This window comes from Brassica napus, chromosome C5, assembly GCF_020379485.1.
Source record: "Brassica napus cultivar Da-Ae chromosome C5, Da-Ae, whole genome shotgun sequence".
Classification (NCBI taxonomy): Eukaryota; Viridiplantae; Streptophyta; class Magnoliopsida; order Brassicales; family Brassicaceae; genus Brassica; species Brassica napus.
The window spans coordinates 42,575,019-42,600,994 of NC_063448.1; the positions used below are offsets into that span (position 1 = coordinate 42,575,019).

The 25,976-nt window shown below is 35.0% G+C and overlaps 3 protein-coding genes across 4 annotated transcripts; all 3 read left to right on the forward strand.

Moving 5' to 3' along the window:
* The first annotated feature begins 4,115 nt into the window (after positions 1 to 4,115).
* LOC106432367 (ribonuclease 3-like protein 2) lies at positions 4,116 to 6,020 on the forward strand. Its single transcript, XM_013873198.3, has 4 exons — positions 4,116 to 4,598; positions 4,708 to 4,860; positions 5,067 to 5,431; positions 5,559 to 6,020. The coding sequence occupies exons 1-4, from the start codon at positions 4,170 to 4,172 to the stop codon at positions 5,737 to 5,739; spliced, it is 1,128 nt and encodes a 375-aa protein (XP_013728652.1). The 5' UTR covers positions 4,116 to 4,169; the 3' UTR covers positions 5,740 to 6,020.
* Positions 6,021 to 21,432: 15,412 nt separating this feature from the next.
* Positions 21,433 to 23,448, forward strand: LOC106432368 (NEP1-interacting protein-like 2). 2 transcript variants are annotated; one of them, XM_013873199.3, is made up of 5 exons: positions 21,433 to 21,661; positions 22,423 to 22,577; positions 22,672 to 22,758; positions 22,935 to 23,096; positions 23,203 to 23,448. In XM_013873199.3, the coding sequence occupies exons 1-5, from the start codon at positions 21,526 to 21,528 to the stop codon at positions 23,326 to 23,328; spliced, it is 666 nt and encodes a 221-aa protein (XP_013728653.1). In that variant the 5' UTR covers positions 21,433 to 21,525; the 3' UTR covers positions 23,329 to 23,448. The 2 variants fall into 2 exon arrangements, with proteins under 2 accessions (XP_013728653.1, XP_013728655.1); XM_013873201.3 differs by having other exon boundaries at positions 22,935 to 23,055.
* Positions 23,449 to 23,810: 362 nt separating this feature from the next.
* Positions 23,811 to 25,765, forward strand: LOC106432369 (reactive Intermediate Deaminase A, chloroplastic). The gene is made up of 6 exons (XM_013873202.1): positions 23,811 to 24,136; positions 24,434 to 24,549; positions 24,660 to 24,704; positions 25,097 to 25,170; positions 25,244 to 25,293; positions 25,389 to 25,765. The coding sequence occupies exons 1-6, from the start codon at positions 23,950 to 23,952 to the stop codon at positions 25,481 to 25,483; spliced, it is 567 nt and encodes a 188-aa protein (XP_013728656.1). The 5' UTR covers positions 23,811 to 23,949; the 3' UTR covers positions 25,484 to 25,765.
* Positions 25,766 to 25,976: the final 211 nt, after the last annotated feature.

A 25,976-nucleotide genomic window follows, 5' to 3' on the forward strand; every position in this document is an offset into this window, starting at 1 on the left:
GCAAGACGGACCAAGCCCATCCGCATGATCATACTGGCGCATATCTACTCTTGTGTTTATCTACATTATAGTTGGTGTTTATCTTACGTATTGCTAGTCATTATCTAGTTAAGGATAAGTAAGATCTCATTACCATATGTATATAAAGACCAGTTGGTCGACCTAATAATACACATAAGTTCTCTTCTTCGTTCACCACAGGATCTGTGATGTTTGAACATTTCTACTACGTGATTGTTTGATTGTTTTAACGCTTGGATTATATATTTACATATGCATTCACATATAAATTTTTTGAGTCCTCACTGAGTCCTATGTCAAAGTTTAAAAAAAACAATTCAAGCTAGAATAAACTAATCTATATGATATTAAGGAATTTGGTTTACGTAATTTCTTTCTGTTGCGTTTAAACCGAAAATATAGATTTTTTAGAATTCCTCTTTATGGTTTCTGTTCTGAGGTACTTTACATTTAATTTTTTGGATTTTCTTCAAATTTTAAGGATTCTCTTTTTTTTTTTCAAATGCTTTTATTTGAATAAATAGAGAGGAATTTCTTATAATATTTGCTTTAGACATACGTTTTAACTTTTTAACGCGTTGATCTCGCTGTCTTGTGATCGTTATGTTTGATATAGATGGTCCATCCACCTATAAAGCATATGAACGTTAGAACTTAGAACACATATCTTATCAACACGATAATTATGTTTCCAGGCGGATTTCTCGACCAAATCATACATTGCTAGGTATGTGTGACACCAATATATGAGATAATCCACTCTCACAATTGGGATTTATGTTGCCAGATTTGTATAACGAAATTATGCAGGCGCCAACCGAAATTTAATATTCGAAATTCCAAATCTAACTCTCCAGTGTATGAATTTGTAAATATTCTTATTGATCTTTATTAGTATTTTCCTTATCAATGGCCAACCGAGTGTCATCGAGGATCACTATAAGTTGGTTGTAAATGCGGTTGGGAAACCTTATGATGTAAATATTCTTATTGATCTTTACGATCACATACAGCAATAAATGGAATATAAGATTTAACCAAATCGTAACATTTTGTAAAATCAATACAATAATAAAAAGCAAATATAAGCCATGGAGAGGGTGTTCACGTAGGATAGAAAAATTAATCAATCAGAGAGTCCGAAGTTGCCACGTCATCTCATTTATTTTTTCGTAAAAAATAGAAAAACAATACAATACTAAAAGGCAAATATAAGCCATGGAGAGGGTGTCCACGTACGATAGAAAAATTAACCAATCAGAGAGCCCGAAGTTGCCACGTCATCTCATTTATTTTTTCGTAAAAAATGAAAAAACAATGCGAAGGAAAAGATCGAACATGGGTTAATATTGCATAAATATAGATCAGTCACCACTAAGCCATTGAAACTTTATTGGACACATATACAAGAATCACTAAGTATACAATACTAAAAGGCAAATATAAGCCATGGAGAGGTGTCCACGTAGGATAGAAAAATATTTTTTACATAATAGTTTGTAAAGAAATATTTAGTGTGAATAATATCATAATTTTATAAAATACTAAAATAAAATGGGTTGGTTTTCAACTTTCACAAATAAAAAGTATTATTTGTAAACTTAGAAAATAATATATCAAGAATATTTTATTTCAGGAGAGAAAATAGAAAAATACATCGGAGACAAATTCAACTCTATTTTGAAATTCCTCCATTTTCGAGAAAAATAGAGGAATACATTGGAGATGGTCTAAGGCATGGCCGAATTAAATGATCGACGTTGAGATTTCAACTTTTCTGATTCTTACTATTCCAATGTTTCAATATAATTTGAATATTTCATTTGCTTTATAATATAATGGTTTAAAAGAATTTTTTGTTTCACTATATAAATTATTTTTATATTTCAATATAACTTTATACTTATTGGATATTGTGTGGCCAATTATATTATGTAAATTACTGTGTAATTGATTAAATTTATATATTAAATGACAGTTTTCTAAAGTAATAATTTTTAAATATTACAGATTTTAATTAAAACTGGAGGATATAAGCCTCGGATAGAGTGTCCACGTAGGCGAAAATAATCGGCCTATGAGAAACTATATTTTTGTCATGTCACCTCCTCTATTTTTTTTTACAAAATGATCCTTAACTTTTTACTTAAACAATTATAACCGAAAATATTTTTTTAGTGAAATATATTATTTATATAAATATAATTATATTTTTTTCTTACAAAATAGTTTGTAAAGAAATATTTAGTGTAAATAATATCATAATTTTATAAAATATTAAAATAAATTGGGCTGGTTTTCAACTTTCACAAATAAAAAATATTATTTGTAAACTTAGAAAATAATTTATCAAGAATATTCTTTTTAGAAGAAAAAAATAGAAAAATACATCGGAGACAAATCCATTTCTATTATGAAATTCCTCTATTTTAGAAAAAAAAATAGAGGAATACATTGGAGATGGTCTAAGGCATGACTGGCGTAAATTATCGACGTTGAGATTTCAGCTTTTCTGATTCTTATTATTCTAATGTTTCAATATAATTTGGATATTTCCTTTGTTTTATAATATAATGATTTAAAAGTATTTTTTGTTTCACTATATAAATTGTTTTTTATATTTCAATGTAATTTTATATTTGTTGGATATTGTGTGGCCAATTAAATTATGTAAATTACTGTGTAATTGATTAAATTTATATTTTATTAGTTAATTATGTTACATATAATAGAAATACTTACTTCAAACTAAAAATATAAAAAAATCAAATTTAAAAATTAGTTATATATAATTTAATATACAAAAATTCACATATAAATAAAAATGATAAATGTAACAAATTTAAATATATTATCCGCGCTATGATCTGTCCTACCTAAAACGACGCTAACTGGTCCACGTAGAAAATTATTTCCGTTACCGCCAAACAATTTCTCTTTCCACTATCAACACTAAAGCATAGTTTATACTTTATATGTTGATAATACTTTCTTTTACTTTATTTAACTTGAACCAACAGAAAAGTTATGTAAATTTTATAAATAATTCAATACGTTGGAAAATATGAGCTCGTGCTTGGATTGATTTCAACAAGGTCTTACTTCTATATCTCAAAGCGAGAAACTTATTACTCCCTCCGTTTTATAATATAAGTAGTTTTGGCTAAAAGCACGAAGATTAAGAAAATCATTATGTTTTTAAAAAGTATTTTATAATAAATAGGTTAGATATAATTTAACCAATAAAAAATAAGTCTATTTAATTTGATTGGTCACATTGTATTCAATAAATGTAAAGGTTACCTAAAAATACGAAAACTACTTACATTTTGAAACAAAAACATTTCCCTAAAACTACTTACGATATGAAACAAAAACAATTCATATATGTACAATTCATTGCTTTTCTATATAAATTCACCTCCCAAAATATTATACTTTTAATTCATTGCAAATTTGGAAGATCACAACTCAATTACACTACAATTTTAGGAACAATCACAAATTCAAAATAATCACAAAATCTTAGCCTTTATTGATTTCAAACAGAAGTACATACAACATGTTAATTGGATCTCAAAGCAGAGAATAAAAAAGCTAGCAAATCTTAGCCTTTCCTATTTCTTTGGTTCAAATCAAAACATACCATAAACAAATCATAATCTTTTTTTTTCTTTTTTTCAATTTTGTGTTATCAAATGCGCGTTTGCTTTTTATTTATTTATAAATTCATGATTATTAAAAAAATTATGTTACAGAAATAATTGTATTATAATTTTTTTTTGTCAGCATTTGTATTATAATTTATATAAAGTATATAATGGTATAAAAACATTTAATTACATTACAAAAACAAATGAAAAAAATATCTATCGCGCGGGTCTAAACTATAGTTGAACTTAATTGAATTTCAGTCAAAAAAGGAGTTTCTAGTTCAGTTACCAAGACCGGTTTTGAAAACATTGACGACGAGTCATATTTAATATCTTTTTATTGTTGTATTTAATGTTTTTTCTGTTAATCAATAAAAAGTCAAAAGAGAGTCAAAACTCAAAAGTAATGAAATTGGGAAATAAAGTTTTAAATATAGAGAAAACAAAAGAACTCGCGTCACTTGGACTTTGCTTAAAGATTCTCTCTCTCTCTCCATGGATCGCTTGATTCGCTTCTTCTCGCCGGATTTCAACTCTCCGACGATCACTCCCTCTAACTTCTCACCTTCAGTCAATTATCGGGCGATCACTCGCCCTCCTCTATCGCCGGAGAAGATGGAATCTCTGCAAGCTGTGGAGAAGATCGTCAACTACAGTTTCGCTAACAAGAGTCTTCTCGAGGAAGCGCTTACGCACACTTCTTGCGTCGACTTTCCTTCGTACGAAAGGCTTGAGTTCGTAGGAGACAGCGCCATAGGTCTTGCCTTAACGAACTACTTGTACCTCACTTACCCTAACGCCGAACCGCACGAGCTGTCTCAGTTGAGAGCTGCTAATGTTAGCACCGAGAAATTCGCCCGTGTCGCACTCAAACACGGTCTCTACCGCTTTCTTCGTCGCAACGCTCCTTCTTTAGATGAAAAGGTATCCAAATCTTGTTCTGTTTTTTTTATTTGAATCTTGACTTTTGTCGGAACGTGTTCTTGTTTGATGTCATCATCAAGTTTTTGTACTTTTGGTGTCGTTTTGATAGGTTACAGAGTTCTCAGAGGCGGTGTGCAAAGAAGACGATTCAGTTTACTATGGTGGATTAGTGAAAGCTCCCAAAGTTCTCGCTGACCTCCTAGAGTCTGTAGCCGGAGCCGTTTACATAGATGTCAACTTTGATCTGCAAAGATTCTGGGTGGTCTGTGTCTTGTGTCTTGTCTCTCTTTCTATCATACTTAAAATTCTCAAATAATTGCTAGGCCATATAGTTAGGCGCTTTATATGAGATTATTGATTAGGCGGAGCCCTACACCAATTTTTATTGTTCTAGAAAAATCGCTTAGACCGATTTTTAGAACACATTGATTGCTTAATGTTAAGGCTTACCTAATTTTCGATTTGCAGATCTTCAGGGGTCTTTTGGAACCTATATTTACACTGGATGATCTCCAGCAGCAACCTCAGCCTATTAGTATGCTTTTCCAGTTATGTCATAAACACGGCAAGAGACTCGCCATCAGGTATCTGAAAGAGGGCAAAAGAAATATCGCTGGTGTATATCTCGATGACGAGTTTTTTGCTTCTGGGAGTGCTGAGAACAAAGATACCGCCAAGCTGTTAGCTGCTAAGGAAGCACTAGGGAAGTTTTCAGAATGTTCGCCTATTGCAATGGTTATTGATGAGGGTAATGTAGAGGTTGACCTTGAAGATGCCAAAAGGAAGTTGTATGAGATTTGCTCCAAGAAAAAGTGGCCTAAACCAATTTACAGGTATATTGATTCAAATCTTTCACTAGTTCTAGAGTGTTATATATTTGGGAAGCAGAACATGTTTGCTAGTTAATCATAGTTTGCTTTGCTTAAACCATTTAGTTACTGTGTCTGACTTTTTTCTCAGTATTGAGGAAGAAAGAGGGTCGGCAAATGGGAAGAGATTTGTGTGTTCAGCTAGAATAAAGATCCCTAGTGAAGAGAGTCCGTTATATATGAAGGGGGATGAAGAATCCAAGAAAAAGAAAGCTGAAAACTCCTCAGCTTACCACATGATAATAGCTCTAAGGAAATCTAATTATCTCTAGGGGGTTCTTGAATGATGTTGTTGTAAAGTTACAAAAGTGCAATCTGAGTCATTCAGGAAAAAAAACTTCTATCAGGGTGATAGTTGAGAAGAAGAAGAAGAACTCTTGTCTTGTGTCAGGCAAATGTCTGTATGTGTTGTAGTAGTCGGTATTACTTTGGTTTTTGTTACATAAGTAATTGATGGGATGTCCTCCTTCTTAAGTGTTGTTGTCCGAGGATTGGAGTTTGGTTTGTGTTTCAAATCTTCCTTAAAGGTTAATAATCACTGTTACAACCGTAATCTTATAAGAAGAATGCAACCTTCTTCTTCTCTCTTTATAACAACAGCCTCGTCACAGAACACAAGAAAGTACAAAACACAAGCAATCAAAATTTTGAGTATCTTCCTGTTCTTATCTACTGTTTCTCCGGAATAAATATCATCAATACAGCTCCTGATTTTCTGGATTGGATACAAACCGTCTCTTCTCTTGATCTTGTGAATTCTCGGTTTTACAAGAAAACAAGAAAAAAAGATTTGAACCACATTGAGCAATGTCCATCAACATCAGCTTGGTTTAATCACAATCATGGTTATATGAGTTCTTACTTTTTACTTGCTTGGAATTCATTTTTCAACCAACTTACAGCATCCATGAGCTACTTTACTTCTGCTTCTGTAAATTTTTGATCCCAATTTAGCTAAACCTTCTTTCAGTTCTTCATATGTGATTGTGCCACTGTTGTCTGTGTCTATGTTAGCAAACATTGCCTTCAATCCTTGGATCTCTTCCGTGTTATAATATTCTCCTCAATGACCTATTCAGACAGAAAAGGACAAGGACAAACACATTTCATATTATAGTGTCTTGGAAGTCTAACCTTTAGAGCAAGTTTCTTTAACTTATTCATCGCTCTTCATCCTTAAGAGTTGAGAGTACAACGCTGTCAATCGGCTTGTCAGATGCTTCTCCACCTTCTCTAAGCCATGGATGCTCTGTACAAAACAATCAAGCTTCAAGCAAGACTCATGATCAAGAAAGAACAGATAATGGAAAGTAACCTAAATGTTGTGAATGAAGAGGGGAACTTGTGTGTATTATTAGGTCGACCAACTGGTATTTATATACACATGGTAATGACGGTGTAAGTACTGGATCGACATGAGATCGTACTTATCCTTAACTAGATAATGACTAGCAATACGTAAGATAAACACCAACTATAATGTAGATAAACACAAGAGTAGATAGGCGCCAGTATGATCATGCGGATGGGCTTGGCCCGTCTTGCTACACGGGCTGATAAATGGGTCGATCACTAAATGGTTTATAACACTCCCCCTTGATCGACACATCCGGTCAAGGTTCATTCATGCTTTGGATGTTGCCTCATTAAAACCTCTCTTGACAAACCCAAAACCCAATGTGGTAAAAGGGAAAACAAGACAGGAAAAAGAGTACAACACATGAACTCCCCCTGATGAATGCATCACTGTAGTAGACGCATTCCCATCTGGTATCCGAGTCTTCTTGAACGTTGAAGTTGCCTATGACTTGGTGAAGATGATCAGCTGGATTCTCCTTGAATGAACTTGTAAGTCTTGGACGTTGGTATGTCTTTTGGAATTCCATTAAGATGTGGTCAGGATGTACATTTTTGCTGCTGATCACTCCATGTCTTGGTTGAACTGATGGTGCTTCAAACGGTGCTCGGATGGACTTTATAATCTGCAATAAAACTTTACTTGCAGGTCCTTTTTCATGTCCCACGGATTCTCTTTGGTTATATGGCTTTCCCAAAACGTGGACATTCAATATATATTGAGTCATAGACCCAGAACACATACGAACAACTTTACTTCATATCTTTCGTTCATTCGGACTTATATCTCTTCGTATGTGCCAATGGCTTTATCCATTGTAACCAATCATTCTTTATTTTTTTTTGTCGATCCATGTTGAGCTATAGACCTTGTCTATATTCGTTCATAATCATGAGTGTCTAAGATCATACCATCAATAATTATTTGCTGCAATGAAACTCATCACACAATGAATTCGCAGTCATACACTCATGTCCTTTGTACATGGTTATCGATCTTTTCTTGCTTTAGCAATGCTTATAATCATTAAGCCACGACCAGACATCCTTCTGGTCACTATCCTGGTTTATGGTTCTCACTTAGGCGTGCTGACTTAATCATACACACACACACACGGCTATGATTTTTCTACAGACTTTCCATATGTAAAACATAGTCTGTTTAATCAATCGATAACTTGTATCATTGAACCTTTGAACCATTAAACTTTTTTCTCTCAGTTAGTCTTTATTATGATCACAAGGAATTATAATATTTTCTGTATGGACTGACTGCACTAAGTAAATACTTAGTCTTTCATATTACTTACAGCTACTGTATATTACAATCCATAAACAACTTAGGAACAAAGCTTGTTCTATGAGAATTTCTTTCTCATATTTCTATGGTACGTTGATACCTTTATCCAGTGATGCATTTTCTGCTTACTACACCATTATTTCTTTAGTAAATATCCAGACAAAATCAAACTTGATTTTCTGTAGTAGCATCCACCATATAGGAGCATATCTCTTTATAAATTGTTCCTTGGTCCTTGTGAGTATCCTTGTGTAATCAAGCTATACTTGAACGTTATTTAGAAGGAACATGGACACACTATACCATGTGTTCATGTCCTTTAATCTCACTGAATTTCTTATCTCACAAGATCCATTCACTGGTTTCTTTCTTAGATGGCTTTTCTGTATGTACATGGTTACTACGCCCATCTGTCTTATAATTACTTTGAATTCTTTGAACACCCCACGTCCCTATATAGGTTTTATGAGTACTCTACGTGGGTTCATGATCCTCAGGTTATATCCTTCAAATCCCAAGTACTGCAATCTTTTATGAGCTCTTATGTATGTAAATACATCTTTGGTGTTAACACTCTTTATCTTTAATTTCATACTGTTCCAGACATATTCTAATTAGATTTTGAGATCTTATTATCCAAGACCTTTATACCTTGCAGTTTGGCGTCCCAAACTACATGGTCTGGTACCTTAGATGTGTGGTTGCGCAACCTTATTTCTCTGTCTGAACTGGTTTCTCTTATGAACTCGGATTTGTACGATTCTGAGCACCTTTCATTACTTTCCGAGGTTCCTTATTATTTGGAACTTATTTGTCTATCTCTAATAGACATTGTAGCAACTTGATTGTGTCTCTTAGACATCAAATTCGTGGTGCTTAAGCTGGTATGACATAGTCATTTTTTCTTTTCGGGTCAGTGTGTCTGGCATATATTTCTGCTAGCTTTTATATCTTTTGATCATATTCTTTTAGAACGTCTAGATCATAATCTTTGGTCTGAGGATCTTGCCAAGACAACTATGGTTGATACCATTATATTTCTCTTTTACTCTTTACTCTTTATCAGCCTGATAACTTTCTCCTTTCAAAGTTGGATAATCAGATTACTATCTTTTGTAATCTGTGTTCTTGGCCACTTGATTAAATCATCCATGTTTGGCACAAGATACATTATAGTTTCGTGGAGGAAGTCTTATTTATCTAATATATATTCTCAATCCTCATCTGAGGTTCCATCTTAAATGGCACACATATATGTGGTGGAATATTCGTATTTTCTTAAGATGGTTTGTGTATATGTCTGGTTTATGACCCTTAATCATTCAGAGGTGGGAATGTCTATGCTTACATGTATGTCCTGATGTAAATCAATATTTATATACATAATGTCCTTAAGCTTTAGGCTGGACGTGGGTGATGTACCATTAGTGAGAGCTTTAAAGCTTTCCAACCGTGTATATTATGGTTGTAAACCATGGAATCCGAATTTATGATATGATCATGGACTGTGGGGTTTAGTCCTCTCTCCCCCTCATGAACATACTCATAATTTCGTAGTGCTTAGGACAGTGGAGCCTTAATTATTTTAGTGATTTTCCCTTTTGTGTACTTATAACACATTGTGAGATTTTATGGGATCACTTTTGTGCCTTAATTAATTTTTCATCATGTTTTGGATCAAGATGGCTAATCTGGTCATGCCATAAGTGTTTATTTCGTGGTGAACCATACTGGTTACCATGGCTTTATGCCTCTTTCATACTGATCCTTAGCATAAAATAAATTAGTAGAAAATATGGGTATAGGCATTCATAATGCTTTTAGGCGATTTTTCAAAAATCTGAAAGGAATCGTATTTTCTTTGCTCACTGGTTAAATCTTTATAACTCAATGGGTCTGAATAATGTCGTGTCTTTTGCCATTGTCAGTACCAATTAATTGATTTCAAGTGATTGTAGGAAGGTAAAGTTGAACCTATACAATCAAGATGAAGTTAAATCTATGCGAGAAATCAATCTATCAGTGAACTGACTCATTAGTCTACACCCAACAATTGATTTTATGTGATTGCAGGAATGTAAAGTTAAACCTATACAATCAAGGTAAAGTTAAACCATGCATGAAATCAACTATCAGTGGACTGATTATCCTTTTATTAAGGTTTTATTTGTTATTTAATCAAGAATCATCAAGCAAGACCAAGCAAGATAATATATAAAAACAAAATCGTTTTTATTTTTTCAATAACATAAATGAATAACAAATAAACCAATTCAATCATGAAATCAGGTTAGGGTTTTCGAAAAATATACCATATATTTATTATTATTTTTTTCGAAAAAATAATCAAATCAGAAATTATTGTGACTTAAAAAAATAAATCAGGAAGATTTGATTTATTCAAGCAATTTATTATATACTTTTCAATTTAAAAATAAATATATTTTCTCAGATATATCTCTGATATTTCGATTTAAAAAAAAATATTTTTTTCAATCCTAATCAAGTTCTAGTCGTTATCAATCATCAGGAAAACAAATTTCTCAGACAAGAACATGAGGTAAAACCTCGGATTAATTTATGAAACCATGATCAGATTTTCAAAAAAAATTATGTAACATGCAGTCCTTAGCAGTTCTAGTTGATTCAGATCAGATAAGAACATTAAACAGGACAATAATGATAAGTTTAAGCAAGTAACAGTCGGTTTCTTTCAACATATAACAGTCAGATTTTTAAAAAAAATTGTTTAACTTTCAATCCTAAACAGTTCTAATGTGAAACTATCATCAGGAAAAGTTTTAAACAATTTTAAAATCAGTTTCAGATTAAGAACAGGTTCAAAACAAGTTCAGGTTCGAGATTTTAAAGAGTTTATGGTTTATGGTTTTATTTTATTTGCAGAGACATATTGCTAAATATAGCTACATGGCTGCGGATGAGGGTATTTAAAACTTTATGGGTTTTAGATGAGTTTTCGATGATACCTGAAAACTTTTGATGGGTTGATCGGTCTATCAGTTAGAGATCTTCCTGGTTAGCTGATGGATTGCTCGGAATTATTGTTTTTGTTGCTGCTTGTTGGAATAGGAGACTGGTATATGGTTGAGAGAGATTTTGGTTTCTGGATCAAATTTTCCGCCTTTATTGTAGCTGAGCGTGAGGACGCGTCCGAACTCCGATTGATGCGGGGTTAGCGGTGTTGGCTTCGTCTCGTCAAGAGCTTTAATTTGGTATCTGGCTCGTTGTCTGGATCCACCGGAGTTGAGGGATAGAGCTGTTTGAAGTTTGTCAGGAATTAGGGTTTTTACTGCTCGGATTTATTTATGGTTTTTTAGGGTTAGGGTTTATGAGAGCAACGTCGTGCTGATAACGTGTTGTGAATGAAGAGGGGAACTTGTGTGTATTATTAGGTCGACCAACTGGTCTTTATATACATATGGTAATGACGGTCTAAGTACTGGATCGACATGAGATCGTACTTATCCTTAACTAGATAATGACTAGCAATACGTAAGATAAACACCAACTATAATGTAGATAAACACAAGAGTAGATAGGCGCCAGTATGATCCTGTGGATGGGCTTGGCCCGTCTTGCTACACGGACTGATAAATGGGTCGATCACTAAATGGTTTATAACATTAACAATAATGTGTTGGATCAATTTAAACCAAATGGGTTTAATTAAAGTGTGAAAAGAAATGGACCAATGCGCCAATGTAATCAAAGCCAAATGGCATAAGTTAATGAAGGATTGGGAAACATCCCACATCGCTTACAAGAGCTGAGGATGAGTTGTATATATAAGCTATTACACTTACCTTGTTTCAAACGGCTTAGAGGAAGAGATGGCTCCCTGCGCGCGTGCCGTCGCCGCCGTCCGGTTCGGGGGTTTGGGCTTGGGCTTGGTCAAGAATATTTTTTTTGGACCAAGTTAAGCTCAACGTTTTGCCATTTAATTCAGGGAAAAAAAACGACATGCATTTTTATTTAAAACGACAAGTAGTTTGTTTAGAAAATAAAAACGTTATGCATTTTATCCTCTCGAAAGTTTTAAACGAGATAAGAGAGAGTCTTGAGGAAGAAGTTTTGGAACTCAAATTCTCTCGATTTCCGCGAGATTCTCGCCCACGTGCAGCAGATGTTGCGGAAAGTGGTTCTTCTCCGTCTCTTTAAATATCGTCTCTCCTCTTCCTTCATGGATAAACTTTTTTCGCATCGAAACCAACAGCAAAAATCTCTTAGCGTAAGTCGTAAATAAGAGAGTGTTTCGTAGAGTTTATAGTTCGATAGGGCGATTACGAGTGAGGCGTGATTCGTCTGCCATGGTTGTATCCTAGGACTCTATATTCGTACGGTCCCGTCTCACTAACGGAGAAAATATTTTGAGTTAAGGAAAGAGATCATATCTCGACTCCATGTCTCTTTGCGAATACGATTTCTTATCGTTCTTGTATTCGTCTTTTACATTCGTCTATTTCCTTAACATCGCTTTTATTTTATCGTTTATGTCAGTCCGGTTTTCTGGCGTCTACAATCTTAACTCAAAATCGCTTTACGTTTAAAGCTCTAATCGGGTTAAAAAAACGATTAATAAAAACGGGTTTTGGAACCTTGTTTGCGATTTGCTTTCTAGCACTTCCGCTAAACGTTTGTTCTTATCTTATTACCGGGTTTGCGATTTTCTTTCTAGCACTTCCGCGAAACGTTTCTATGTTCCTTTCAAAACGAGTTTACGATTTTCTTTATAGCCCTTCCGTGAAACGTTTCCTATTTGTTTCATAACGCTTTGCGGATTGCTTTCTAGAATTATCGCGAAACGTTTTTGATACATTATCAAAATGTTATTTACATGAATCGTTTCAATAACCGCTTTCTTAAGCGAGTTTGTGAAACATTCTAAGTCTATACAAAACGATTTCTGCGAACGCTTTTAAGCGAGTTTGCAAAACGTTTTTCTCGAGACTTATATCGATATGATTTGGTTCAAACACCAAAAATGAAAATCGATTTTAGACTATTATTTTTTGCTTAAAAATAATATGTTATTTGTTGATTGGAGTATTAATCCGTCTTTATGTTTTCTCTACAGAAAAATGACGAACGATAACAACAACCCCATTAACACCACTGATGTCACAACAACTCTACTCAACGTCGCAGCCACTGATGCAACTGTGACAACCGCTGGAAACATCACAACGTCAACCGCTGCAGCAACAACAAGCACTATCCTCCCTGTGGGAAATGCTGCTGATGAAACCACTCGCCGGAGTCTATTCGGTGCTGGTCTTTATCAGATGGGTTCAGTTTCAGCAACTGCAAGTGGTCCGGTGGCAGTTCAAACTCCTCCGGCTTTCCCTAGTTTGTTCACTCAAGGACTGATGCCAGACAAGTTTGATGGCAAAGGCTTCAAAACGTGGCAGAAGAAGATGATGTTCTTCCTGACAACGATGAAGCTGGACAAGTTCATCCAGGAGGACAAGCCCCTTATTCCTTATGGGATTGATGATGTTCACAGTCTCGCAACTGTTGACATATGAGTGCATTCCGACTTCATCTGCAAAGGCTACATTTTGGGTCGTCCCATTGACTCATTGTACTGTGTCTACTGTGATATCCCCACGGCGAAAGAGCTATGGAGATCACTGGACAAGAAGTACAGAGGTGAGGACGCTGGCTGCCAAAAGTATGTGGTCTCAAAATTCCACGACTTCAAAATGGTGGATTCAAAACCCATCATGGATCAGGTGGAAGCGCTTCAGCTCATTTGCCATGAAATCGCTGCTGAAGGAATATCCATCTGCGAGACATTCACAACTCTCAACTTCATTGAAAAGCTTCCTCCAAGCTATGCGGATTTCAAGAACTACTTGAAGCACAATAAGAAGAATATGGGGCTCGAGGAGCTCATCATGAGGCTTCAGATAGAATCCAGAAACCAAACTGCTGACAAGGTCACTGCTAAGGAGCACAGTGTCAACATGGCTGAGCACAAAGGCAAAGGAAAGGCACACGCTAATTCTCCTGCCAAGCCTTCCAAAACTGCTGCAACCTTGAAGGCTTCTGGAAAAAACTTCAAAAACAAAGGTATTGAGATCAATGCGAATGTGGAGAAGTTCAAGGGGAAATGTCACTACTGCCACAAAGTGGGACACAAGACTGTTGAGTGTCGCAAAAAGATCAAGGATGAGAAGGCTCAGGCAAATCTCACTGAGGAGGATCTCGTTGTTGTGGTGACTGAAGCCAACATGGTTGAAAGCAACAACCCCAAGGAATGGTGGTATGACACTGGTGCAACCACCCACATTTTCACCGATAGGGTGATGTTCAGCACCTATCAGAAAAGCGAGACTCAAGAGAAGCTCAGGATGGGAAACACTGCAGTCTCCAAGATTGAAGGATGCGGCAATGTGATTTTGAAGATGACATCTGGACGTGAGGTCACTCTGACGAATGTGAAGCATGTGCCTGACATGAGGAAGAACCTGGTATCGGGAACCTTGCTCAGCAAGAATTGATTCGCCACAAGTTTTAAGGCGGACAAGCTCGTGATTAGGAAGAATGGGATGTATTTGGGAAGAGGGTATGTTAAGGGTGGACTTGTCAAGTTGAACGTAATGACAGTCCCTCCGAAAGTTGTAGCTCCAAAAGTTTCAATGAATAAGAAAGAGCCAGTTGCTTATCTGGTTGAGTCTTTTAATATATGACATGAAAGATTAGGCCATGTAAACTACAAATCTATACAAAGATTAATGAATTTAAATCTAATTCCTAAATGCAAAACAAGTAAACAAAAATGTGAAGTATTCGTACAGGCTAAGCTCACAAAAACGTCATCACCTCGTGTTGAAAGAACTAATAAACCTCTAGATTTAATTCACACCGATTTATGTGATTTAAAATACATACAAACTAGAGGTGGAAAAAAGTACTTTGTGACCTTCATAGATGACTACACAAAATATTGCTATGTATATTTATTACATAGCAAAGACGAAACCTTAGAAAAATTTAAAGAATTTAAACTCGAGGTCGAAAATCAGCTTAAAACAACTATTAAAGTAGTTAGAAGCGACAAAGGAGGCGAGTATGATGGTCCATTCAATGCATTCTGTAAAGAACATGGAATAATCCATCAAACTACAGCTCCTTACTCACCAGAATCTAATAGAATTGCTGAACGCAAAAATCGAACTCTAAAAGAGATGATGAATGCAATGTTGCAGGAATCTGGGTTACCCCAGAACATGTGGGGGGAAGCGTTTCTTACCACTAATTATATCCTCAACAAAATTCCACACAAAGTAACTGGCAAAATTCCATATGAATTATGGAAAGGTAATTTACCTTCGTATAAATACCCCAAAGTGTGGGGGTGCTTGGCAAAAGTTGCGGTACCACCACAAAAAAATATCACTATTGGACCTAAAACAGTGGATTGCATCTTCATCGGATATGCACATAACAGTAATGCTTATTGATTTCTGGTACATAAATCTGAAATATCAGACATTCATGAAAATACAGTCATGGAATCGAGAAATGCATCTTTCTTCGAAAATATTTTTCCATACAAGGAAAAACAAGGTTCAAAACGAACTCGAGAAGAAAGAGACAATGACAAAAACTCAGAAACTGAGACAAATGTCGAGTTGTCTATAAATGATATTTCAAAAAATGAAGAAAAAGATGAACCTCGAAGGAGCAAAAGAGCTCGAAAAGAAAAATATTTTGGAGAAGATTTCCTACTGGCATTTTTAGTAGAAAATATTCCAAAAACTTTGGCAGAAGCCATGGCTTCACCAGAAGCTCCATTTTGGAACGAAGCTGTCAGGAGTGAATTTGATTTGATCATGCAAAATTTTACTTAGTACATAACATATTTACCACCTGGCTGCAAAGCATTAGGGAATAAATGGATAATGACACGAAAACCTGGTGGTAAATACAAGTCTAGGCTTGTAGTTCAAGGATTCTCACAAAAGGAAGGCCTTGACTATTTTGATACATATTCTCCAGTGACGAGAATAACATCAATAAGACTGATGATAACAATCACATCCTTAAGAGACTTAGAAATCCATCAAATGGATATAAAAATAACCTGAAGGTTTGGTCATTCCCGGAGAGGAAGACAAAGTATGTCGACTTGTAAAGTCACTTTATGGGCTTAAACAAGCTCCTAAACAATGGCACGAAAAATTTGACAATACAATGATGTCAAATAGTTTCAAAATAAATGAATTTGACAAATGCATATACTACAAAACTATCAAAAATGCGTATGTTTTGCTATGTCTATATGTAGATGATATGCTCATTATTGGAAGCAATAAAGACATCAATCAAACAAAGAACATGCTCAAAGGGACATTTGAGATGAAAGAGTTGAGATTAGCAGATGTAATTCTCGGGGTTAAAGTCACAAGAAATTCAAACGGAATTATCTTAACCCAATCTCATTATGCTCAAACAATATTAAAGAGATTTAAAAATTACTCTAATAGTACGGCAAAACTCCGTTAGATCCCCAAATGCACTTGACAAAGAATTTAGGTGAAGCGGTTTCACAAAACGAGTATGCACGTGTGATCGGAAGTCTCATGTACTTGACCAATTGTACAAGACCAGATCTAGCGCATGCAGTAAACGTACTTAGTCGATATACAAGTAATCCAGGTCATACACACTGGAAAGCTATAACGAGGGTACTCAATTACTAGCGCTATACCAAAGATTTTGGGCTTCACTATGGTAAAGAACCAGCAGTTTTAGAAGGATACAGTGATGCTAACTAGATATCAGATTCTAAAAACTCAAAATCCACGAGTGGATATGTCTTTACACTAGGAGGAGCAGCAATATCATGGAAATCTACCAAACAAACAGTGTTAGCCAGATTAACCATGGAATCTGAGTTCATAGCCTTAGACAAAGCAGCAGAAGAAGCTGAATGGCTTAGAATTTTTTTGGAAGATATTCCTATGTGGGAGAAACCTGTGCCAGCTATACGCATACACTGTGATAGTCAATCAGCTATAGCTCGGGCTCAGAATAATCTCTACAATGGTAAGTCTCATCACATCAGAAGACGACATAAAACCATTAGACAACTTATCTCAACTGGTGTAATCACAATATACTACATCAAATCGGCTGACAACCTAGCGGATCCATTTACTAAAGGTTTGCCACGAGATGTTGTTGCTAAATCATCAAAAGGAATGGGTTTAAAGCCTATAACGAATGAGGATGCTTGATTACAACCCTACCTATCATGACTGGAGATCCCAAGACGTAGGTTCAAAGGGAAAACAAAATCAAGCAGAATCTAACCAAAGCACTTGAGACAAAGTAGTCTCTTCTCAGCTCCTAAGATGATAAAAGTGCTAACAAATGTGTGAAGGATAAGCATAAGCTTTTAATGATTCCATAGCTTCTAAGCGGAGTATTACTCAATACTTTTCATGGTTAATCACCTAATGAGTGTGAAATGAGGCTGTTTCTAGGAGAATGAATGCAAGACTATATTCTCTAAGTTCACTCATGAAAACCAGGAATAGTTCATGGCCAAAATGAACACAATAGAGAACTAAGTTCTACGAGAAAATGAAGCTGCGTTATGCATGTTGTCTCGGTTTACATAAAACACCGTTTGGTTCAAGACATCATGTTCACCTTCTGGTAAAGTAAACCCGAAAGATATTAACTATGAGTGGTTCAAGGCTTAAAAATGCCACCAACTCAAACACAGTGAATTTTTCGTAAACACTCTCGATAAGTCTGTCTAGTCTAGTCAGGATTAGAATAAGTATAGTTTATAGAGAATATCGAGTCTGCATTTAGTCTGCATATGTTTAGAAGAGTCATTTCTATTCATGTGGGGGATTGTTGGATCAATTTAAACCAAATGGGTTTAATTAAAGTGTGAAAAGAAATGGGCCAATGGGCCAATGTAATCAAAGCCTAATGGCATAAGTTAATGAAGGATTGGGAAACATCCCACATCGCTTACAAGAGCTGAGGATGAGTTGTATATATAAGTTATTACACTTACCTTGTTTCAAACGGCTTAGAGGAAGAGATAGCTCCCCACGCGCGCGCCGCCGCCGCCGTCCGGCTCGGGCTTGAACTTGGGTCTTGGGTCTTGGGTCTTGGTGGAGGGCCTCCGGCCCAATAAGAATATTCTTATTGAAAACGACAAGTAGTTTGTTTAGAAAATAAAAACGTCATGCATTTTATCCTCTCGAAAGTTTTAAACGAGATAAGAGAGAGTCTTGAGGAAGAAGTTTCGGAACTCAACTTTCCTCGATCTCCGCGAGATTCTCGCCCACGTGCAGCAGCTGTTGCGGGAAGTGGGTCTTCTCCGTCTCTTTAATTATCGTCTCTCCTCTTCCTTCATGGATAAAATTTTTTCGCATCGAACCAACAGCAAAAATCCCTTAGCGTAAGTCGTAAATACGAGAGTGTTTCGTAGAGTTTATAGTTCGATAGGACGATCACGAGTGAGGCGTGATTCGTCTGCCATGGTTGTATCCTGGGACTCTATATTCGTACTGTCCCGTCTCACTAATGGAGCGAATATTTTGAGTTAAGGAAATAGATCATATCTCGACTCCATGTCTCTTTGCGAATACGATTTCTTATGGTTCTTGTATTCGTTTTTTACATTCGTCTATTTCCTTAACATCGCTTTTATTTTTTCGTTTATGTCAGTCCGGTTTTCCGGCGTCTACATAATGTACCAACCTAAAAAAAAACATAACAATAATGTTTCAAGATTATATATCCTTCACAGGGTTACTTACGAAGAACTGCAGCAGAAATCCGCCTTTTTAGATCAGCAGTCAACATTCTAGGCAACCAATCTTTGGCACTATAGGAGATTGACGGCCAAGGTTGGCCTTCCAATATAGCATCAAATATTCCTTTCTTGGTTTCTGTATATTTTACATATCAGCTGTTTTATGCAATCAAAAGCGAGTGCACAAGAGACAGATAGAGAGATAGAATATCCTATTACCTTCCTAAAAACCGTGGCAGCCATGTTTAATATGATTCCAGCACTCCATATATCAACTTCTATCTCGTATCTACGACGTAAGACTTCAGGGGCAACATAGTATGCACTCCCAACTATATCTCTATACACTTTTCCTGTAGATAATAACATGAAGAAACAACCAAATGATGACATCGAACTTTATCAGACAATTACTTATTTATAATGCGGTTAATCAGGTTCATGTTGTCTCTAGCTCTAGCCCAAAGTTCCAAGAAGGCAAGAAAAAAGATTATGGGTGTGACTGAATAACACATATAACAATAATGTTACGTAGGCATGGGCAAAATAACCAGAACCGAACCGAAATACCTGAAACCGGAACCGGACCAATACCTTCAAATATCCGAACGGTTCCTATATTTTTATATCCAAAATAACCGAACTGATACCGGAACCGAACCGAAAACCGAACGGATACCCGAATATATAAAAATATTAATTATATATACATATAACATAACTAAATATATATTTTTTATTTAAAATTCTATTAAAAGTATCTGAAAATAGTTAAGGATAACTAAATTATTATAAAGTATCCGAACTACCCGAAAATATCTGAAACTATCCGAATAGTTTTATCCAAAATATCCAAAGTAATCCGAAATATCCAATTTTTTTTATCTAAATCATCCTAATTATTTGATATTTTACCCTAAATAACGATATTTTATCTAAATTATCCGAACTACCCGAACCCGAACCGGATCCAAATGAGAACCAAATTTTTTCGGGTATTTTCTGGTTTTTACATTTAGTATCCGAACTGAACCGAACCCGAAACTATCCGAACCGAACCGAAAATATATCAAGTAGTAAATGGATCCTCTAGCCCCCTATCCGAACTACCTGAAACCCGAAATACCCGAACCCAACCGAACTGATATCTGAAATGTCCAGGCCTAATGTTACGGATGAAAAAACATTTACTCCAGATTCAGCTGAAGTTTTACCAATTAGGGCTTTGAACTTGCATTTTCTACATTTACTTGTACAGTACGCAGTGGGTAACATCTTTAACTTGGTGTGTATAATATTTTTAGTTGGTTTTAGATACATGCAATGTCATAAAAATAAACTTATATTCATAAGAGTATCAATATTCAAAATGTTTTGGAGATATATATATATATATATATATATATATATATATATATATATATATATGTGTGTTCTTTTACAATTTTTACTGTTGTTACATTACATTTGAAAAATAAAATAAAAATTAGTATAATAAGATTGACTAATGCCAATTTCAAAACCCATTGGTAAAAAACTTTATTTTTTCTTTTATACATGCAACAGCACTGTAAGAATTTAACCATGATTGTTTTTAAAGAAGGGACTCTTGATCTGATTTGGCAAATTAAAAAACAACAACTCATTTTCACATCTATCCACTTATTATTAAACAGAAATATTTTTAAAAAACAACCTTAATTTTATGTATTATTAACAAGTTTGTCATTATGTTTATGTGTCAACACTTCGAGCTTTCTTATACCACATTCTAAACAATTATTTATTTAATAGAAAAATTACGACATATGTCATTAACCCCTATTCATTATATCATTATCATTTATTATATCATTTAAAAAAATATATTAGTTTAAATGTATTCCCATATCAGATTCCTAACTATACATATAGAAACCAACTAATTAATATACCGTGTATGAAATTTCTGATTCCTTAAATGACAAGTACATATATTGTCATGTGTATAAGCTTCGTTTGCAAAATACAATAAATTTTTTTTTTTGGTAATCAAAATATACAATAACCGACTGATATATCGTGTATGAAATTTCTGATTCCTTAGATGTTAATTACATACATTGTCATGTGTGTAAGCTTCGTTTGCAAAATACAATATATATTTTTTGGTAATAAAAATATACAATAATTAAAATACAATAATTTTGTATGTACGAAGTTACACAAATTATATAAGTTTAATTTTTTTGCATTTTACTCACTATTTTCTGTAAAACAAAATTGTATATATATCACCCCGAGTATGACAAGCTTATCCCATACCTTCCCATTCATTTTTCAAAGGCTGCATTAAATTCTCCATTTAATTCTCTTATTTAAACTTTAAGACTCTGTGGGCGAATTCATGCATGCACCAATAGATACGCTCTATGCAATGTATGATTATGAGTATGGGTAGGTTAGCTTCTTAAATGCAAATCCTTGTCCTTCCTCCTTTTTTAATCTCTATAAATTGCTCTTCTTCTCACTATCCACTCCACTCTCACCCCATAAAGTTTATGGCATAAACTAGTTCACATAAAATAAAAATAAATAAAAAGTTAGTTCTTCATGTGCATTGCTCAGATGATTCTTCTAAAGTTCACAGACGATGTTCCCTTTTGTATTCTTAGCACGGTTTGCATCATGTTAATTAGAACGATAAAAAGAGCTTTCTTGGGGTTATTCATCCTCATTCTTGCGTCTGGTAATTATACAAGTTATCTTAATTTGATATATTTTAATTCAGCTTATCTTCATTTTATGGTTTGTTATATTTTTGTTCTTCGGCATATATGCCCATTAGTTTAACATACTTATAAAGATAAAACGTAAAAATCATTTCGTTAGGTACATTATAAGGTTACATCTTTTTGCTTAACTACATTATAAGATTTTTTTACTAAACTACATTATAAGATTACTTGCAAAAAAAAATATTAACAGTACTCCTGTGATAAAAGCATTAATAATATCTTCTCAAGCTTTCTAGAGCGTTCAATCGTAAAGCATTTTTTTTTCTTTCCAGACACCATCTGAAAGTCGGCATTTTTGTTTTCATTTCCGTCGCTTTAAAGTTTTCACCTAAATGACTTGTTGTCGAGGCAGAGAAGACAACCTATTTGAAATTTGATTTACTAAGATTTCAGTTGACAGAAAAATAAACAAACACCAGAATGTACAGTACAATAAGCTTATTAATTCATAGTGTACATAAGATGGTGGGGGTCCAAATTTGGTGTGATATGGCCACAGCCACTATGTATTCATGCCTACCTTAATTGAATTCAATAAGTTATCTCCTCTATGGATTCCCTACATCTTAAATTCTATACATTCTTTTACAAAAGACACTTTCCTTTTACTAGTGTATTGTTTAACATATCACATGGCAAGGTTTTATCCACATTCTTATGTCTGACAATTTTATAAGACCACTAATTGCCACTATTTTTCTTTTTGATGCAGTTAGTGTTGTGGTTGCCGCCATTGCAGGAGCCACGGAAGGTCACACCACAGATATTGGATTTATTCGAGGCGGTTTGCTAGGAGTTGTAGCTGGAGTTATCACCGCGGTCCAACTCTTTGGACTAATGCTACATGGTGATCAGTCTTTGTCCAAGGTTATTGTCATTCTATATATAACCAATTAAAAGCTAATCAATCATATGCTTTGGTAACACTAGTTTGGTGACAATAATAAGAAAATCTGAGCAGGTTAATGCTTTAATGAGGAGAATAATGAATGGGAAAGCCATCATGGGATTGGTTAGACCAGCTGTGCTCAAAGCATATCAATGGCAAGTAAGTAGTCCATTTTCTATAACATTTTAGTTTTAATTTCCGCTGTGAAACTTGACCATGTCTAATATAATAGTTTGTACTAGTTCATTGTGTCGCCATCTCAATTTAATTCCAAGAAAGTTGAGTTTTTTTTTATTTTTAAAAACAAGATTAAAAGATCAAAACAACTATTGCAGATAATAGGACTGGACACAAGTTATTTGGAGATATCAGACATGTACCACTATGACCAAGAACCAAAAGTGTTATCGGTGAACTCTATCAAGGACATCCCCACGTTTTACTTCAGTTGTTCAGGTGATCATCAAACAACTTCGAGTTGTTCGATTTGCTTACAGGTAGTGATTTGTAACCAAAAACATTTACAAATGAGGACGTACGTTATTAAATGTAATCATATTGCCATCATCATATACGTACTTATATTAATTGATTGGTGCGTAGGATTGGGAAGAAGGACAAGTGGGAAGAAAGCTAGAGAGATGTGGCCACACGTTTCATATGAAATGCATAGATGAGTGGTTCCTTAGGCAAGTCAGTTGCCCCATTTGTAGAGACCATCTTGCATAACATTTTTACATAATTAAATATGTATTTTCCTAAGCAATTCCATGTAAAAATATGCTAAAACATTTCTCACATCATTCCACTTGGACCTTAGTCAAGACAATTTACATGATAATCTAGTAACATGCGATACTGCTATTCCTTAATATTAATCGGAAAATTTGTAAATTCAGATCCGACAATTTAGTGGTCTAATCCAACTCGATAATACCAAATGCGTTCGTGTCAGAGTTAACATGCCAAATGAACAAAAATTCCATGTAAGATGTTTTTTAAAAATTGGAAGTAAATAACACATTATGGATAAACTCATGGGGAAAGATAGATATGGGCTTCATAGTCTAGTGGGTTCAAACTCCATAATTTAAAAAATTATTATCCAGTTGTATTAATAAAAAGCCTTATTATTATTCTCACTTGCTCAGTAATACGTGTACCTAACTAAGGGTAAAGTCGGAAATGTAAAAAAATGTTTTGGGTAGACAAAAGGACCAGGAGGAGCACGAGTATCATCTGCTTAAAATCCCCATCGCTTCGGACATTATTAGCTTAAAGTCTCCTCCTCCTTCACCTACCATTCTCTTGTACCTCTTGACAGAGAGAGAGAGAGAGAGAGAGAGTGAAATGACTTGGTCCGTCTTCAGATCCATAAACTCTCCAACTCTCGACCTCTCCGCCGCCCTTCGCTCCACTCGCTCTCCATTGTTCGCCGCCGGTGCAGGCTGCGCAACACTCGCTGGTGTTTCTCTCTTCCGAATGTCTTCGAGATCTCCTCCTTTCGCTTCTCTCAGTGTCTCAGCTTCCGCTTCTGGTATATCTATCTCTCTTCTCTTCTCTCCGATTGGCTTGAAAGTTTCCAATTATTGGTGGCATTTGCTAAAGTTTTGATTTTTGATGATTGCCCCGATCGAAAGTTTTGATTTTGATATCGATTATGCTGAACTCATCTGTTTATTAGGATTGGGTCTTAAAGCTTTTCAGTGTTTTAGTTTTTTTTTTTTTTTTTTAAGTTTGGTAAGTATAGACAGTGTGTGATGTTGTGTGTGGGGTTTTTAGGAGGATAATGAGAGTTATTGACAGTGCTGAATTTTGTAAAAAAAAAATGCAGAGAAGAAGGAAGTTGTGGCGACAGAGAAAGCACCAGCTGCTTTGGGACCATACTCTCAGGCCATCAAAGCCAACAATCTCGTTTTCGTTTCCGGTGTTCTTGGTCTTATACCTGAGGTCTGTTTCACGGCTTTGAATTATATTTACCTGCAAAATGAAAATTAACCAATACTATGGGTTCTAAGTTCTCTTCTTTTTTTTTTTTTTGTTCTCTGTGTGTGTACTAGACTGGAAAGTTTGTTTCGGACAACGTTGAAGATCAGACTGAGCAGGTGAAGTTGCTTCTAAACTGTCATCATTGTCTTTACAAAGATTGCTTTTGTTTACACTAATTTTTTTTTGTGTTTGGGTGATCTATCCAGAGTAAAAGGAGATGTTAGGTTGTTTTAGATGTTTTTTGTTTGACAAATTGAAGTGTGAAAATATGAATGAAAAGTAACTAGTGTGCCTAACTGAAGCTTAGTTTAATCTTTACCTTCGCCACACTGGAAGAAGCCTCTGGAACTTGTGAGCTTGTTTACTTTTGAACTGTTTCATTTGGTATATTTTAGTCTTCAGATTCACTTTTAGTGTGTACCTGTAGCGAGGTTTGAGTTTCTCTGTTTTCCTCTCCTGATATTGTCTGATTGCTTCTATTATTTGGTTTTTATTTGGAATATCGAAGATACTCAAGAACATGGGGGAGATACTGAAAGCTAGTGGTGTTGATTACTCCTCCGTGGTGAAGACAACGATCATGTACGTTCTACTCAACAGAATCATGAGTGTTGAATCTAAAACAAAACTTATCTCTTTGGTTTCTCTTGTACAGGCTTGCTGACTTGGGTGACTTCAAGAAGGTGAACGAGATTTACGCCAAATGTGAGTTCATTCATAAGATTCATTAGTGTTCTTAAAACGGCATTATATAACTGGTGGGAAGCATTTTGAACCATTTTACCTTTTTTCTGGTGCAGACTTCCCTGCTCCTTCTCCAGCACGATCCACGTACCAAGTCGCAGCTTTGCCACTTAACGCCAAGATCGAGATTGAGTGTATTGCTACACTCTAGAACTCCATCAAATCTCCAGGAAGGGTTTTAGATTCGGAAATTGTGAGAACAAATAAGAGGAAACCATGGTTTTGGGGGCTTTATCGTATCAACCATTAGGTTGGTTGCAAAACCCTAAACCCCCCTACTACCTTTAATCAAGAATAAGTGATTGATTTTAAGTGTTTTATTTTAGGACTTTCCTGTGCTGTTGACTTAATAAGTATTGAGTACAATATTTGTCAGATTATCATCGACTTTGGTTCCATCTGATGTTGGAATTCGAAGTTTTATTAGTTTCAACATCTCGTAATTTTTTTAAAAAAAATTTGTGATAAATAAAAATGAAAATGTCTCCTGAGCAAAGCGAACAAACAGACAGAAGATGAAACGTCTCTCCCACGTCAAACATAGAAAGATTGTAATACTGTTGAGAAGCCTTTAGATAATATTATTAGATTCTCCAATAAGAGAAATCATTCAGATTTTGTAGAATCAGATTCGATTTGTTGTC

Coding starts and splice junctions, on each gene's coding strand:
- LOC106432369 (XM_013873202.1), top strand. CDS start 23,950: ATGACTTGGTCCGTCTTCAGATCCATAAACTCTCCAACTCTCGACCTC. Junction 24,705..25,096: donor TTGAAGATCAGACTGAGCAG/GTGAAGTTGCTT, acceptor GGAATATCGAAG/ATACTCAAGAACATGGGGGA. Junction 25,171..25,243: donor GTGGTGAAGACAACGATCAT/GTACGTTCTACT, acceptor TCTCTTGTACAG/GCTTGCTGACTTGGGTGACT.
- LOC106432368 (XM_013873199.3), top strand. CDS start 21,526: ATGTGCATTGCTCAGATGATTCTTCTAAAGTTCACAGACGATGTTCCC. Junction 22,578..22,671: donor GTGATCAGTCTTTGTCCAAG/GTTATTGTCATT, acceptor AAATCTGAGCAG/GTTAATGCTTTAATGAGGAG. Junction 23,097..23,202: donor GTTGTTCGATTTGCTTACAG/GTAGTGATTTGT, acceptor ATTGGTGCGTAG/GATTGGGAAGAAGGACAAGT.
- LOC106432367 (XM_013873198.3), top strand. CDS start 4,170: ATGGATCGCTTGATTCGCTTCTTCTCGCCGGATTTCAACTCTCCGACG. Junction 4,599..4,707: donor CTCCTTCTTTAGATGAAAAG/GTATCCAAATCT, acceptor TCGTTTTGATAG/GTTACAGAGTTCTCAGAGGC. Junction 5,432..5,558: donor TGGCCTAAACCAATTTACAG/GTATATTGATTC, acceptor CTTTTTTCTCAG/TATTGAGGAAGAAAGAGGGT.